The sequence below is a fragment of the Nansenia antarctica genome, assembly GCF_963989245.1.
Source record: "Nansenia antarctica genome assembly, chromosome: 8".
NCBI classification, from domain to species: Eukaryota; Metazoa; Chordata; class Actinopteri; order Argentiniformes; family Microstomatidae; genus Nansenia; species Nansenia antarctica.
This window is the reverse complement of record NC_137678.1, coordinates 5,028,893-5,047,339: the sequence shown is the minus strand read 5'-3', so window position 1 is coordinate 5,047,339 and position 18,447 is coordinate 5,028,893. Positions and strand designations below refer to the sequence as shown.

Genomic DNA, 18,447 nt, shown 5'->3' with positions numbered 1-18,447 from the left:
GATTAAAACTATAATTCCAGTACCATGTCCTTGCATCCGAAAGCTCTGATTATGAATTCAAGAGTGTGGTTGGCAAGCCATGTGGCTGAAAAACTAATTAAGGATTACACTTGAACTTCAGTTCATGATTTGAATTGAAGACAATTCCACATTTCTGAATCAAACACAACCCCTGAAAGGACAAACATGATGATGTAAGGAGAGCAGACGTACAGAGAAGTACTGCTCAGTCTCCAGCTGGTCCTGGAGCTCCTTCATCTGGCCGTCAGAGTCCTGCCTCTCTCTGCACACAAACACAGAGAAACCTTCATTCTTCACTGTTCCATCAGCCATGACTGGAGAACTGTGTGTGTGTGTGTGTGTGTGTGTGTGTGTGTGTGTGTCCTGTAATCCCCAACAAAGCATTCAACACAAAGGGTTGAAATACATAGACATAGAAACACAGACATCTGAGGTTGGAATTCAAATCGTAGCGAATAATTGAATAACTGATTCATTTCTACCCAGTACAGGCAGAGATGGGAACATGTGACAGGGTCTGGTGAAACAGGCCACGGGGGAGGTCATCGGTGTTCCCAGGTGGGATTAGAACTCATGACCCCACTACTCACTTGCGCAGTTCCTGATTCTGTTTCTCCAGACTGCGTTTCATGTCCAACAGGTGGTTGGCTTCCTGCTTCAGCTGTTTCTCTGAGGTCCGCAGGGTGTTGAGCTGCTGGTTCTGGGCCTTCAGGTCGTTCTGTGTCAGACTTCGCTTCTGGATCTCCTGCTCGATCCTCAGGGTCAGGTTCTTCACCTGGAGAAAGGGGAAATGTTTAATGAATGACAGGGATGGTCCAAAAGTCATTCTGCAGAGGTATCATCGATGGGTAGGAGTGGCTCGCGTTTTATGACACTGTATAGCTTTTAAGTTAGGTGGATCACTAAGGTAACGCTAACAAACACTTTATGTTATTGTTTCTGCTATGGAAATTCCGCTAGGTAGCAAAACCTTTTATAGAACCTCCCTCCTTCACCTGTCTGTGGAGGACTATGCACTTTTACCAATGGACATTAAAACCAAACAGTTTACAAGTTAAAACAGACTGATTCTTCCATGGCTTTTAGACATAAGGCTCTCTCATAAAATGAAGACAACAGAGGTGAAAGTTGGCAGTTCAGTTAAGTTCTTTTTTGACTACGCTGTCTAAAGCTGCCCGTAGGCAAATCCATAACTGTATCTCTGCCTCGCGCTTCCATGATCTGGTACATTCAGGACAGACCAGACAGATGAATGTGATCAGAGGAGATCAGAGGAGATCGTTCACATAAAGCTGTGACAGACAGACAGACAGACAGACACACACACAGACACACACACAGACACACACACACACAGACACACACACACACACAGACACACACACACAGACACACACACACACACACACCCCCACACACACACACACAGACAGACAGACAGACAGACACACAGACACACAGACACACAGACACACACACACACACACCTCTTCAGTGAGCCTCTCCTTGTGGCGGCGGAGTTCCTCCAGCTTCTGCAGGGCCTGTTTGTAGTCGCAGTCCAGCATGCTGCTGCGTTTCTCCAGCTCCAGCATGCGGTTCTCCACCTGCGCCTTGGACGCCCGCTCCTCCTGCAACTTCTGCTCCACCTCTGAGGGGAGGGAGGGAGGGAGAGAGGAGGGGTGAGGGAGAGAGGGATGAGGGGTGAGGGAGAGAGGGAGGGGAGGGAGAGAGGGGGGTGAGGGAGAGAGGGAGGGGAGGGAGAGAGGGATGAGGGGTGAGGGGTGAGGGAGCGGTGAGGGAGGAGGGGTGAGGGAGAGAGGGAGGGGAGGGAGAGAGGGATGAGGGGTGAGGGAGAGAGGGAGGGGAGGGAGAGAGGGATGAGGGGTGAGGGGTGAGGGAGGGGAGGGAGAGAGGGAGGGGAGGGAGAGAGGGATGAGGGGTGAGGGAGGGGAGGGAGAGAGGGAGGGGAGGGAGAGAGGGATGAGGGGTGAGGGGTGAGGGAGGGAGAGAGGGAGGGGAGGGAGAGAGGGATGAGGGGTGAGGGGTGAGGGAGGGGAGGGAGAGAGGGAGGGGAGGGAGAGAGGGATGAGCGGTGAGGGAGAGAGGGAGGGGATGGGTGAGGGAGAGAGGGAGGGGAGGGATGAGGGGTGAAGGGTGAGGGAGCGGTGAGGGAGAGAGGGGTGAGGGAGAGAGGGAGGGGTGAGCTGGCTATTAGAAAGTCAATTAGTAGCATTTATCAATTTTACAGATTGTCATGACAGATTTAAATCCACATATAGAAGATCTGACAACAGCAGCAACAACAACAAAAGCCTAAAGAGACGGCTCCTTCAACCTACGGTGGAAGAGGTTATGTTATGCATGTGGGGGGGGGGCCTGACTGAGCAGAGTTACCACTAACGTCCTCATAGAGATGGGGCAGTGCCAAGTGGGCTGGAGAGAGAGGGTAAAGGGTAACTACACTTATATAGCGCCTTTATCCAAAGCGCTTTACAACGGCCTCTCATTCACCCATTCACACACACATTCTCACACCAATGGCGAGGTAGGCAAGCTGCCATGCAAGGCGCCAGCCCCCGCTCACTAGGAGCAATTTGGGGTTCAGTGTCTTGCCCAAGGACACTTCGGGGCTCAAACCGCCGATCTGCCGACCTTGCGATCATTAGACGGCAGCTCTACCTCCTGCGCCACAGCCACCCAGAGGGGAAGAAGGAAAAATCAAAGGGGTTGGAAGCAGGGCAGAGCATACCCTTCATGACCTCCGACTTCGCGCCCTCGATGGACTCGGAGATCTTGCTCTTGTCAGCGAGCCGGGCCTTGGTGGCCTTGTGGGCCGCCTCCTCCTGCTCCACGCCCTGCTGCAGCACCTTCAGCTTGTAGGTCATGTCGATCTCCTTGTTGTTCTTCTCCTGCAGGGGGCGACGGAGAGAGAGAGAAGAGAGAGGGTGAACAAAAAGAAAGGTGGGGGGGGGGGAAAGAAGGACGGGAACAAAAGACGGTAAGAACGAGAGAGGGTACGAGCGGGGAAAAAAAGAGGAACGAAACGTGTCGACGCGAGGGAAAGGAGGAGCGAGAGGATAAGATGACGTTTAAAGGAGGGCGAGACAAGATGCAACAGTAAGGTAGAAGAGTACAAAAGGGGGTTAACACTAGAACAGACGTGCCTTTTTATCTACTAAAAGAGCCGCCACTGTGGTCAAATGACCCCCTCTTTACAATGCTCAAGCTACTATTTACACACAACGACCACTAGTTGGCCGCTTGTAAATTAGCCTGCTTCCTACACAGAAAAACGGCAAAATAGCTTCATACTAGCTTATCCTGATGTGATTTTTAAAATGTAAGGATACTGGGAGGTAGAACGCACACAAGTCATGAAAGGAGGGTCCTAAAATTTGATTGAGTGCAAAGATAGAACATTTTTCTTTTCTCACAGGCTCATGGCTGATTAAGTGTTGTTCAGCATCGTTTGAGTAAACAATGACTGAGTCAGTCCGTCTAGACCATAATTTCTCAACGGGGGCGTTCAGACAACATCGGGGGGCGCTGGAACAGATCTTTTTAAAAGGGGGGCGTTGAGGTGTTCTTGGGGGTCGTTCGCGCATTAAGTATTTTTCTCATGAAAAACAGCTGTCAGCAGTGTTATTACGGGTACGTTCGTAAATGCACGAACGGTCATTTCGCTCGGACAAACCGTGTTTTCAGTCAGAGCACCCATCTCTGAGCGCTCCCAGAGCGCAGTGCTCTGAACTTGGCCGGGCTCTGTGATGCAGACACACGTAGCGCAGCGCCCCAAAAAATAAAAGTGAGTGTCATCAAGAAGATGAAGCTAAAAACTCAGCTAGCAAAGGCAGAGCTTTTGATAGTTTCCAATGTGTCTGGGTAAGCTGCATTGTAGAAGGATCTTGACAGTTCATGTACAGTGCAGAAATTGCAATACTATTCTAGTCTACAATAGAAAGAAACCCGGTTCATCCCATCTGTAACGTATTGTTGACCATGGATGCACCATAGCTAATGCTAGCACAAGCCAACTTTCAATGCCCAACTTCTATGAGTGTTTTCATTGTAGGCTATGCTTGAGTGACATATGTTTCAGTTTGTGGGCTCATTGTAATTGTTGGCTATAAGCCAGAGAGAACATTTCTCATTTTAGTTTTGACAGTCCATGTCCCCGCCGGTGACGTAAGCCTGTCGTGCCAAATACTCCCTCCCCGCGTATACACACTACCCTCTGCGCTTACGCATTCACTTTGTTCGCTTCCTTTCAATACAGCTTATTTAATTTAGTTACAATTAGTGCTAATACCATACCACCATACCAGAACATCACAGCAGGAACAACCTATCTCAAAAAAGCGATCGTAGTCCGGAAAGGGCTCTCTCGCTTACCAATAATCGAACCTAGAGAAATCAGCTACGAATGTCCCCTCCCCTCGCAGGTTCATCACAGTATATTACATAAATGTATTACTGTTAAGTGTTGTTGTGGATGTTATCCCTAGTGCCATTCTGAGGTTAGCATTGCGATGTGTTCGTCTTAACGTTCACAAACTAAAATATACGATCGCTTTTTGTGATATGTTGGTCCTCTTGTGATGTCCTGGAAACGAACACATAAGCACTCCGAACAGCTGCAGCGTCTTTTGTTGCTATAGGAAACCACTACTCTGCTTGCGATTGATCAGCTGTCAGCAGTGTTATTACGGGTACGTTCGTAAATGCATGAACGGTCAGTTTGCTCGGACAAAACCGTGTTTTCAGTCAGAGCGCCCATCTCTGAGCGCTCCCAGAGCGCAGAGCTCTGAACTTTGGAACTTTGTTAAGGTTTGATATGTTTTGATATGAGAAATTCGAACTAAGTGGTCAGTTTATGAAAATAATACCTTAGAATACTAATAAATATTAAAATAAATAGCCCCCTAGCGTTTGCCGCCATATTGTGACACCACCGCCCCAAAGTCCAATAAAAAATAGAGATGCTCCGATCAGGGTTTTTGGTGCCGATCACCGATCACCGATCACTGGAATCAGTGATCTGCCGATCCGATATCACCGATCACCGATCACAGCGTCGAAAATGGCAATTGTAGCATTCTATTTATTGTGTAGCATTATTTATGTTTTTAATTATTCTTAACACCATTGACATTGTATATTAAGTATTTAAATGAAATTAGGAGATGAGAAAGTATCATGAATTGACGACCATCTGTTTTATTGAATTCACAACCACCTGTAGCTTACTTCAGGAAAAACAAATAAAATGTGAAAATAAAAATCATAATAAATAAAATGTACACTGTCACATCAAATGTGCAACATTCCACTCGAATGAGAGGAACTAGGGGCTTTTAGAGAACTTGGAGCTTATACTGTAACTGTAGCTTTCCTGAGGAACAATAAACATACCCAAACTAAACTGCAACATAAACAGGCTATAGCCAAATATAAAATACTGTTTCAAGTCAGTCAGTTTCAAGTCATATTTAGGAGGAGATAAGACAGCAAGTCAGCATAATCAATAAAACAAAAAAACAAAACATTGCACCTAAGGAGATTTCAGACTCAAACCTTACTTCTGATTAAGCAGCATCACTGGCAGATTAGCCTTGAGAAATACAAGCATCTCAGCGTTTTTGGCACTCAGCCTGTTCCTCTTATCATCTAAAATATGTCCTGCTGCTGAAAAGTCGCTCGCTATCTACACTTGTGCAAGGTGCACAGAGGAAGACCTAAAACTCACGCGCTAATAGTTGTTGTTGCTATGGGCCAAGTGACTTCCTGCTCGCGGGGTCACATGACGTCGGTGAACACTACCTACACTACGCTCGTGAAGTCGCGCTGGAACTCTGACCAGCACTCCTGGAACGCCTCTCGTCCAATCAAAGCACTCGGTCCCTTTATGACGTCGAGCCCAGTGTGCGCTTCGGCGCTCTCTGAGCGAATCGACGAACGCAGCAAATGCCGTATGATATTCGTGGTATTGAAAGACCTTGCGTGCGTTCCTCCCCGAGGTATTTCTTTTGAGCAGACATTACAAACGGCATATTTGTTGTCTCTTTCCGACAATGTGTAATATTTCCAGACTGGCGACGCCATTTTGTAAACTGATCGGTCGTGTTTGATCGGCCGTTTTGAGAACTCCGATCAAAACCGATCAAGGCCATATCGGCCGATACCGATCGGCGCCGATCAGATCGGAGCATCACTAATAAAAAATGAATAAATATTAGCATCATAAAACAGCAATTTGGCGAAATGCAACACCAGCACACTTAAACAACTAACAATGTTAGTTGTAATGTACAGTTTTGTAGCCTACTGTTTGTTCTGCACCGGACGTGTTCCTAGCAGTCTGTTTGTATTCTCTGATCTTGTCTAAGTTTGTTCAACACTCAGAAACAGCATTTTTATTCACATTCACATTCGCTTTTCTGCTCTCTGGTAAACTAATGATAATGATATTCCAACTGCCCAGTTAAATCAAATCTATTATTTGGCATTCATTGACATGCTTTTTAAATGATATAAGACAGAATATTAGTCAACGTTAATATTCAGGGAAGAAAATAAGCCTACTTTTTTTTGATGGGGGGCGGTAAGAGACCTGGATAATGGACAGGGGGGCGCTGGCCCAAAAAAGGTTGAGAACCACTGGTCAAGACGAAGGCATCTGCTAAATGACTAAAGGCTGAACGGAAAGGAAAATAAAAATCATCCATGTGGTTTACCTTCTCCAGGTCAGTCAGCTTCTCCTGGAGTTGCCGCTTCTCCGTCTCCGCCTTGGACAGAACCTGTCTCACCTGCCGCACCTCCTCCTCCAGGCCAGAGATACGCACTGCAGAGAGAGAGAGACCGGAGAGAGACAGGTGACATCATCACCTGGATTTTTTGATCAGATCGCAGAGCGTCTGGTTGCTCGTGGTTGACTAGCTACAGAGGCTGGTTCTGAGACGGTGGGACCTTTGGGGGTGACCAGGGACTCTCGTGGGGCCGTGATACAAATCTGAACCAAGAGGAGCTAAAGAGCTAAGTGCTAGTTTAACATTAGCTTGTTCAAAAAAGGCAACTGATAACTCTGATGTCATAATGGAGGCCCAAGCCATTTTCAACCAAGAAGAGGAACGGGAAGGTAGTCATCTCTACCCTGCGACCCAGGTGGGACTTCCACCCAGCCTTCATCAAAAACATAAACGCTGAAATATCAAGAGAGTGTGCAATGAAGCAAAATGTATACTTGGCGGCCCACCCCACCCTGGACGAGTACAGTTTATATGACCAAGTGCACATCTTCAAGGCAACAGTCCCCATTTTTGCAAAGACCCTGAAGGACGTCGCACTAGACCGCAGACCGAACACATCCTACAGGAGCAACAGAGACCATCAGACCACCACCTCACACAGACCATCATCTAGACGACCTGCTGCATCCAGAGAACACCCTGCTGCATCCGGAGGACACCCTGCTGCATCCAGAGGACAGACTGCTGCATCCAGAGGACAGACTGCTGCATCCAGAGAACACCCTGGTGCATCTAGAGGACACCCTGCTACATCTAGAGGACACCCTGCTGCATCTAGAGGACACCCTGCTGCATCTAGAGGACACCCTGCTACATCTAGAGGACACCCTGCTACATCTAGAGGACACCCTGCTACATCTAGAGGACAGCCTGCTGCATCTAGAGGACACCCTGCTACATCTAGAGGACACCCTGCTACATCTAGAGGACACCCTGCTACATCTAGAGTACAGCCTGCTACACCCAGAGGTCTCCCGGCTGCACCAAATAGACACCCTGCTGCACCCCAGGCCAGGCCCACCCCGCCACTGCCATCCCCATACCACACATATGCGCAGGCTGTGAACAGAGGAAGCCCAAAACCTACACCTAGCAGAACCCCACCCTACGACCTGAGCATACACCAGATGCTCAGTGAGCTCTACGCAGTCATGGTCCGGGACTAAAACCATTAGAACAAAAACAACATGGAATACAAATCTTTAACAATTTCATCCTGGAACATTCAAGGTCTGAGGTCGACTGCCTTTGGCATTAAGAGCAGAAACCCAGACTTCACGAAAGAAATTTCAAACACAGGAGTTTTTTTAATTTTATCCTACAGGAGACATGGTATAGAGGAGATGGTCCCACTGGCTGTCCCGCCAACTATAGAGAGCTGGTAGTACCATCCACCAAGCTACCTGGGATCAGACAGGGACGAGACTCGGGAGGTATCCTAATATGGCACAAATTAGAACTCTCTCACTCCATCACGCCAATCAAAACAGGAGCTTTCTACATATGGCTAGAAATAAATAAGGAACTTACCTCAACCGAGAAAAATATCCTCCTGTGTGCTACATACATCCCCCCAATTGAATCCCCATATTTTAAAGATGACATGTTCTCCATCCTAGAGGAGGAAATTAACAATTTCCAGTCCTGTGGTCACATTGTAGTCTGTGGAGACCTCAACGCCAGGACAGGACGAGAACCTGACACTCTCAGCACACAGGGTGACAAACACCTACCAGGAGGTGGTAACATCCCCTCCCCAATATGCCCCCCCAGACACAGCTACGACAAGGCAACAAACAAACATGGGTCACAACTCCTACAGCTCTGTCGTTCACTGGGACTGTACATACACCTCGTTCCAAATTATTATGCAAATTATATTTTTCTCAGATTTTCCTAAATAGTCGATGCAAATGACAATCAGTATAATTTTCAAGTCATCAACCGTTAGAGTATAATTCAAATGTTATTGAACAAACCTCCCAATGATAACAGTATTTCTTTTTTTAAATAAAAAACTCAAAATGCACTGTTCCAAATTATTATGCACAACAGAGTTTCAAAACATTTTATAGGTTGTAAAGAACTAAAAATGGTAATTTGATGAATTTAGGGTTAGGAGGTCATATTAGGAGGTCATATTTACTGAAATCAAAAGCTATTTCAAACAAAAACATCTTAACAGGTCAAGTTACATGTTAACATAGGACCCCTTCTTTGATATCACCTTCACAATTCTTGTATCCATTGAACTTGTGAGTTTTTGGACAGTTTCTGCTTGAATTTCTCTGCAGGATGCCAGAATAGCCTCCCAGAGCTGCTGTTTTGATGTGAACTGCCTCCCACCCTCATATATATTTTGCTTGAGGATGCTCCAAAGGTTCTCAATAGGGTTGAGGTCAGGGGAAGATGGGGGCCACACCATGAGTTTCTCTCCTTTTATGCCTATAGCAGCCAATGACACAGAGGTATTCTTTGCAGCATGACATGGTGCACTGTCATGCATGAAGATGATTTTGCTACGGAAGGCATGGTTCTTCTTTTTGTACCACGGAAGAAAGTGGTCAGTCAGAAACTCTACACATACTTTGCCGAGGTCATTTTCACACCTTCAGGGACCTTAAAAGGGCCTACCAGCTCTCTCCCCATGATTCCGGCCCAAAACATGACTCCGCCACCTCCTTGCTGACGTCGCAGCCTTGTTGGGACATGGTGGCCATCCACCAACCATCCACTACTCCATCCATCTGGACCATCCAGGGTTGCACGGCACTCATCATCGTGCACTCATCATCATCGTGCAACCCATCGTGGACTTCAGCTCCGCCTTCAACACCATCCTTCCAGACAGGCTAGTGACCAAACTACTAGACCTGCGTCTATCACACTCTATATGTGCGTGGATCAAGGACTTCCTGACCGACCGCCCCCAGAGGGTGCGGGTGGGCCCCCACACCTCCACAGCCCTCAGCCTCAGCACTGGGTCCCCCCAGGGCTGCGTGCTAAGCCCCATCCTCTACAACCTCTACACCCACGACTTCACCCCCGTCCACCCCAGCAACTACATCGTAAAGTTTGCAGACGACACCACCGTGGTGGGATGTATCTCGGGGGGGGACGAGGCGGCGTACAGGGATGAGGTAGAGCAACTGAGCAAGCTGTGCAAGGTTAACAACCTGCTGCTAAACAAGTCAAAGACCCAGGAATTCATCGTAGACTTCAGGAGGAAAAAGTCCGAGATCCAGCCCCTGCTCATCGACGGAGAGAGCGTGGAGAGAGTCTCAACCCTCCGATTCCTGGGACATCACATGCGGGATGACCTGGCCTGGAAGGACAACACAAAAGGCACCATCAAGAGGGCACAACAGCGGCTATACACCCTGAGATGCCTCAGGAAAGAACACAACAAGCAGGAGATACTGGTGGCCTTCTACCGCGGCGCAGTGGAGAGCATCCTCACCTACGGCATCTGCAACTGGTTCTACAGCTGCACAACAGCGGAGAGAAACGCGCTACAGAGAGTCGTGAGAACAGCACAGAAGATCACCGGCGCCCCCCTCCCCTCTCTGGAAGAGCTGTACAACACACGCTGTCTCAGGAAGGCCTCCAAGATCTCCAGGGACCCGACCCACCCTGGGCACGTACACTTTATCAGGCTGGCCTCGAAAAGGAGGTACAGGACCCCGGCCGCTAAGACAAACAGACTGAAGAACTGCTTCTACCTCAGGGCCGTCAAGGCCCTGAACACAGCAAAGGCCTAAGTTCTGGGCCCAGGACAGTCTGGACGGATTGTATGGCAGCTAGTGCTGAGGCACAAACATGTACATTTCAAGCCTGCAAACTGTGACACTTTAAATAACGTGAAAAAATAATTTTGTGCAATATGACAACCCTAGTTGACTATCTGTGCAGTATAGTACAGTGGATTGTGTACATAGCCTTTATTTATGTAAACCACCTCCTTACCTTCTTGTGATTTTATTCTTTTTCTAAAAGTGTTTTTTTTCCCCTTTCCTAACACCAGGGGAGCAACCCCTCCTAAATTTTGTTGTTTGGTACCTGTACTGTAGCAATGACAATAAAGTCCATTCATTCATTCATTCATTCATTCATTCATTCATTCATTCATTCATTCATTCATTCATCAGTAAACAAGACTGTTTGGAAATTAGTCTTCATGTATTTCTGAGCCCACTGTCATGCTGCAAAGAATACCTCTGTGTCATTGGCTGCTATAGGCATAAAGGGAGAGAAACTCATGGTGTGGCCCCCATCTTCCCCTGACCTCAACCCTATTGAGAACCTTTGGAGCATCCTCAAGCAAAATATATATGAGGGTGGGAGGCAGTTCACATCAAAACAGCAGCTCTGGGAGGCTATTCTGGCATCCTGCAAAGAAATTCAAGCAGAAACTGTCCAAAAACTCACAAGTTCAATGGATGCAAGAATTGTGAAGGTGATATCAAAGAAGGGGTCCTATGTTAACATGTAACTTGACCTGTTAAGATGTTTTTGTTTGAAATAGCTTTTGATTTCAGTAAATATGACCTCCTAATATGACCTCCTAACCCTAAATTCATCAAATTACCATTTTTAGTTCTTTACAACCAATAAAATGTTTTGAAACTCTGTTGTGCATAATAATTTGGAACAGTGCATTTTGAGTTTTTTTATTTTAAAAAATATATACTGTTATCATTGGGAGGTTTGTTCAATAAAATTTGAATTATACTCTAACGGTTGATGACTTGAAAATTATACTGATTGTCATTTGCATTGACTATTTAGGAAAATCTGAGAAAAATATAATTTGCATAATAATTTGGAACGAGGTGTAGTCAACGGTAGGCTTCGAGGAGACTCCTATGGTAGGTACACCTACAGCTCATCTCTGGGTAACAGTACAGTAAATTACTTCATCACTGACCTTAGCCTGGTGACTCTCAGAGCGTTCACAATCAGCCCATAAACACCCCTGTCAGACCACAGCAAAACCACAGTCTACCTGAACAGTTCAACACCCAATCATGAAGTAGTAAAACCTACCAAACTACACACTATTAAAAAATACTACAAATGGAAGGAAGGTAGTGTTGAAACATATCAAAACGCTATTAGACGACAACAAGTTCAATCACTATTAGACCAGTTCCTGAAAAAAACCTTTCAATACAACAGTGAAGGTGTAAACAAGGCAGTAGAAAACCTTAATAATATATTTGACCTTTCAGCCTCCTTATCTGACCTAAAGGCCTCAAATAGAAACCCCCCCAGAAATAACAACAATGACAAATGGTTCGACAACGAGTGTCAAAACCTCAGAAAGGAACTAAGGAACCTATCAAACCAGAAACACAGAGACCCAGACAACCAGAGCACACGTCTTCACTATGGTGAAACATTAAAACTGTATAAAAATACATTAAAGAAAAAAAGGGACCATCATGTTAGAAACCAGCTACACTCTAGTATAGAGGAATCCATAAAAACAAACAAATTCTGGGGGAAATGGAACACTCTAAATAAACAAAAACATGAGGATCTACCCATCCAAAATGGAGATATATGGGTAAATCACTTCTCCAATCTCTTTGGTCCAATAGAGAAAAATAAACAGCAAAGACACATACAAGATAAACTACAAAGTTTAGAGTCAGCCATAAAAGACTACCAGAACCCGCTAGACTCTCCAATTACACTAAAGGAAGTACAGGACAAAATAAATTCACTCGAAACCAAGAAGGCCTGTGGTGTCGATGGCATCCTAAATGAAATGCTAAAATTCACAGACGTCAAATTCCAATTGGCTATATTAAAACTCTTCAACATTGTCCTTAGCTCTGGGATCTTCCCCAATATTTGGAACCAAGGATTGATAACGCCGCTCCACAAAAGTGGAGATAAATCTGATCCAAATAACTACCGTGGGATCCAGTGTTTCCCCTAGGTTTGCTGCCTTGGGAGGGTGGCATGGATCCTTTTACTGTTTTGACACTATAACAATCTTGACTTCACTATCTGTCCACTTTCTCACCTTGTTCTTCCTGCTCCTGCTCTCTCACTCTCACTCTCTCTCTCTCTCTCTCTCTCTCTCTCTCTCTCTCTCTCTCTCTGTGTCATCTCCATCCTCCTCTCTCCCTCTTTGCACTGACAATCACACACAAACATATGTGACAGGGTCTGGTTAAAAAGTCTGCAAGTCTGGCAACATCATTTTTCAGTTTTTTTACTACCTTTCATTATCTACCTGTCATCTGTCAGTGATGACATGCTGACATGTTTAAATAGCAAAAATGTTTTGCTAATTCAAGATTCATGTTTTTGTATTGCCATGTGTGTCAAACGTTTATTACATCCTATTACAAGTAATGAAGGGGGGTGCTGAGGGTGCTGCACCAGAACCATAGGTTCTCAAGGCTACTTGTGGTCTTGACTACCTGTCCACTTTCTCACCTGGTTCTTGCTGTCTCTTTGGTCTCCTGACTCCATCCTGCTCTCGCTCCTCCTCCTCTTCCTCTCTATCCTCCTCTCTCCCTCTTTTGCTGTCCACCGAAAGGCAAACATAACAACCAGAATATGTATAATCTAATAAGAGGTATAAATTGATCCATATCAATTTATAACATCATTCTAATTGTATATTGGGTTGCTGTGGGCAATGCAGTCAGATAATGTCATTTTGACTTGACTCTCACCTGAAAAACAATCTTATGTCCATCTATGAAAAAACATTTCCAATGAGTGAGGGTTTGTTCCAATGCTTCAATCCACTTTTTTATTGTATTTTATTACCATAAAGCCCAATTCTAGCAGAATAAGACATATGTGACGCAACGTCATCGAACTGCGATGTGGGCGCAAAGTGCAAAGGCTTCAAATTTGCGTTCAAAACATTTTTGACCAAAAAAATCTGATTTCTTTTTTTGTCACCAGACACAAGTTAAGGTTTTGAACTACCCACTCGTTATTTTTTCGAGCAGTTTTACGATAGTTAAATACGTGTACTTAATCAACAAAATAAGCTTATTTTTCGCCTGAATGCTCCCGAGAACTTGGGGGCGGGAACGTGAGCCCAGCTAACAACAACAATCGGTGTGAATGGCTGTGAGCTCAATCGACATAGCCAATAGCTGGGCGAGGGGGAGGGATAAAAAGCCAAATGTTGGTCTGTTTACTGTATTGTGCTGTGTTGTGTTGTGTTTGACTGCAAGATGGAATCGCAAATGCTCGCCGATGAGATCAACAGACTTTCTGCTGCCGGTACAAGGATCGACAATGGAGAATTGATGACCTCGTTCATTGCTGACTACATGCACGGAGGCAATTCAGATCCTCTGTCCTCCTCGGATTCCGATAGCGAAGAAGAAGACTCGCTTCAACCACGATCTGAGATAGCTGATCTCGCCGAAGATTGGTCTGACGAGAATGTTGAAAATGAGTTTACCGAGCAAGACTCCGAATTGGACAAAATCAAACGATTTGAGTGCAAATGCAAGCTTACACGCACAGACAATGCTCGACCGAGAATCTCTTGCAGCAAAAGACTGTCTTCTGAACTGATCTACGAGACGCGGTTGAATACAGCATCTTTGGATGCAGAGAACAAAGACTTGCTGGTTATGGGCGCTCTCTTGACGTCTATGAATCGTTCCGTTATGACTCAAGGTCTCAAAAAACTGCCTAAAAAACGCAAGTTATCCAGGGTATCATACTCCATTCAGGGGACGAACGTCTGCCGTGACACCTTCTGCTTCGTATTGGGGTAAGCTCTTTAAAATGTATACGTTCTGTTACTGTTAGTAGTTAAAATGACCTAGTATGTATCGTGGCGTTAGCCATGCTAGCTAGCAGACATTAGCTATTTCTACTGTGCTGTTATTTATACGTTCTGTTAATGTTAGTAGTTAAAATGACCTAGTATGTATCGTGGCGTTAGCCATGCTAGCTAGCAGACATTAGCTATTTCTACTGTGCTGTTATTTATACGTTCTGTTACTGTTAGTAGTTAAAATGACCTAGTATGTATCGTGGCGTTAGCCATGCTAGCTAGCAGACATTAGCTATTTCTACTGTGCTGTTATTTATACGTTCTGTTACTGTTAGTAGTAATGACCTAGTATGTATCGTGGCGTTAGCCATGCTAGCTAGCAGACATTATCTATAGCTATTAGTCTATTATTTATACGTTCTGTTGTTTTTTTGCTCAGGATCAGCAGCCGAACTCTCCATACCATTTCCCAATGGTACCAGGAGCATGGTGCTCTGCCACGCGAGAGAAAGACATGTCGAAAAAACACACAAAAGATGACATTGAGGGAGTCGTGAAATTCATCAAAAACTACGCTGAAGATCACGCCATTATTCTACCTGGCAGACACCCTGGACACAGGGACTACAGTGCTAAACTGCTGCCGTCCAATGTCACCAAAACCTCCGTCTGGCGTCTCTACAGTGATGCTCTGCAAATAACTGGTATGTAAAATGTGTGTGTGGGACTACAATGTAACAATGTAAAATATGTTACATTGTGTTAAATATGCTAAAACAACTTTTTAAAATGACTTGACTGATGGCTGTGTTAACAGCCAGGCCCTGTGTATACACTGTGATAGCCATGCTAATGTGCAATTAACAAATTCAGATTCATGAGCCTGAAGTTGCTATTGCCAATACAATGGGGGGGTTTGTTTAAAAAAAGGCACATTCATTGAGACTATAGAATAAATTATGTTAAGCACATGGGAATGGCATTCATGTGATAATAGCATGATTGTTACATCATCACATTTTGCCATTGCATTGAACATGAATCAACACGTAGCATTGACTGAGCAATCCAATCTCATACTCATAAAATCTTCTTTTGCAGAGCAACGTGTTGTTAGTACGCAAGGCTTCCGAAATCTGTGGAAGGAATTGCTCCCTGAAATAACCAGCACCAAACCCCGGACAGATCTGTGCTGGGAGTGCCAGAGGAACAACTACCAAGTGTTCCGAAGTGCCAATCTGCCGGATGTGGTGAAATCAGCCAAGCTGAAGAAGCAGGAGCAGCATCTAGACCGTGTTGCAAAGGAGCGTTCTTTCTACCAGAAAATGAATGCTGCATGTGCGAAGGTCTGTGAGGAATTGCAGCTCTCTCTTGGCCCCTCCACACCAGCAAGCAAGGAAATCACAATGCACTACAGTTTTGATTTTGCACAACAGGTGAGAATAACTTCATCCTATGACACTGTTGATTTGGTTGATTGAATTTCATTTACCCACACACACACACCTCTGTGATGTTACTTTTCACTGCATCTAATCTTTTTCTTCTCTTCCTCTTTTGCCTCTCTTTCTTAGGTCCACTACCCCACTGACCCTCATCAACCAGGGCCCATGTACTTTCTGACTGCACGCAAGTGCGGCCTCTTTGGTGTCTCCTGCGAAGGGATGCCTAAGCAGGTGAACTACCTCATCGATGAAGGGATGGCATCGAGTAAGGGCAGCAACGCAGTCATCAATTACCTGGTGTATCAATGTGCATGCTGAATGACCTGGTGTATTTAGTTGAACCCATAGAATACGAAGACAATGACTTGACACCACGCAATAGCAGTAGACGACAGAAAAGGCAGAGTAATGAGGTAGATGGCTACATACACTTGAAAAACACTGACCCAAAAGAGTTGTCCGATAAGTATTACAAGCTACCTGAAGAGTCTAGAATCTTCACACATGCACAACTAGTGTTCAAGTCCATATTTTGGAATACCGAGTTACAGTATGCCAACCATTACTTGATAGCATTAACCCGTCATGACCTTTCCCAAGTGGCCAATGCGACTCTAATGGGATTTCAAGCTTTAAGCAGCGAAATTGCTACCATAAGACAATTCACCATTGACAACCGCATTGCCCTAGATTCGATTACAGCCGCACAAGGAGGAGTATGCGCAATTGTAGGATCAGACACCTGTTGCACATATTTACCCTCAATGTCAGAAGGTTTGGGTAACTTGTCCAATGCTATTAGGAACATCAAAAGGATTCAACAAGGGATAGTGAGAACTAACAGAGAGGCCAGAGAAGGAGGGGGATATGGAGCAGAAGTGTTCAATTACCTTGCAAAATTCTTCAATGGTAACACAACACTGACATGGATTATGGGACTCCTAACACCAGTGATAATAATCATGATGATTATTATTGTGATCATGGGATGCTGTTTTCCGATTTTCCGAACACTCATTATGCGATCCATGAATGTCACAACTAACATGCCAATGATTGCAACCAGAGACATTCATGTGAACTTTGCACAAAGGAGACAGAGCCCTACATCAAGCTCTGATACCTCATCAACAGAAGGAGAAAGGGAGAAAGGAGAGCGAAAGTGAAATTATGGTGTGAATGAAATAATTTCTACTATGAGTCTCTCAATAACACAGCAACAAGAGAAAAGGACAACCAAGGCTAAAAGCAGACGACCATGAAGAATCGTCATTCTATCATCTCAGATAGTACCTCATTGCAACCAGGAAACGCATGAGGTCCCTCTGTTGAAGATCGACAAGAATCAAGATAAAGAAACAACCTCCAGTTTGTTAAACATGCATAATTGTAAACAAATCATGGAAGACATAGTCAATTTGATGTGAATTATAATCTCAAGTAACGCACGGAATGAATAGAATTAAAAATATAACTGTTATATGCAAGTTGAGTGCTTAGACATAGTAATAAGAGCCTATTTGGATATTTTCTCCTTCAAACATCAAAAGGTTTTTATCCAAAGAAGGCAATTATTAACTAGAGTAGGTTAACCATGGACGAACTTTTACTCACCTTTAAGTAATTGAGAGATGAGACTTTTGATCGGCCATTGAGGCATGACTGGGGGCTCACATTTGTCTATGGGAAGAGATCATTTAATGATGTCCCCGGGAGGGGAATGTGAGGTTTCAGCCATGTGACAGTAAGAAATATTAATCATATAATTAAAAATAATTTCCCAGATTAGAGGAAAAAAAAGAGTGGATTGTTATGATGTGTTTTTCAAGTGTGCATAGATAAATTGTAGACACTACGCATGAAATCATTAGTAAACATAATTAAGCTATAATGTTGTTAAACTGCCAGCCAGTCTATCCCTATGTGTCATGGACCTTGTTGACTAGTCGGGCCAGTGAAGAGACTGGGTCAAGGGGTCAGTATATTTAGGGACCGACAGGAATCGGGTGACTGGGTTGCCATGACGACCAACCCGTTATGGGATAAAGGGGAGGCGAACGGAAATCTCATGTTATTAAGTTGACAGCAGAATAATGATTGACACTGTACAGCTGATAGCTAGATCAGCAATAATTTGTACTATAAGAATTGTGTACTGGAGTGAGAAGCCACTCACACTTGGAGCATGAACGATGTGGGCCCTGATCAGCTGAAATAAATGATATCTTCAAACTGTCCCATCTGAGCCGACCTTGGTGATTTCAATTGATTCATTCTGGGCAGAAACCATCATCATATCAAGCATAGACCGTTAGTTAACCCTAACCCTACTACAGCATAGACCGTTAGTTAACCCTAACCCTACTACAGCATAGACCGTTAGTTAACCCTAACCCTACAGCATAGA

General features: G+C 44.9%; 1 protein-coding gene across 1 annotated transcript in view; it reads right to left on the bottom strand.

Moving 5' to 3' along the window:
* LOC308163774 (rho-associated protein kinase 2-like) overlaps positions 1 to 7,862 on the bottom strand; it is a gene marked incomplete at both ends in the record, with an annotated part of 345,346 nt that extends 337,484 nt beyond the window's left edge. The window contains 7 exons of the mRNA XM_080537962.1: positions 214 to 283; positions 612 to 796; positions 1,509 to 1,669; positions 2,771 to 2,930; positions 6,756 to 6,862; positions 7,365 to 7,386; positions 7,791 to 7,862. Coding sequence (XP_080394088.1) covers positions 214 to 283; positions 612 to 796; positions 1,509 to 1,669; positions 2,771 to 2,930; positions 6,756 to 6,862; positions 7,365 to 7,386; positions 7,791 to 7,862 — 777 coding nt within the window. The remainder of the gene's footprint in view (positions 1 to 213; positions 284 to 611; positions 797 to 1,508; positions 1,670 to 2,770; positions 2,931 to 6,755; positions 6,863 to 7,364; positions 7,387 to 7,790) is intronic.
* Positions 7,863 to 18,447: the final 10,585 nt, after the last annotated feature.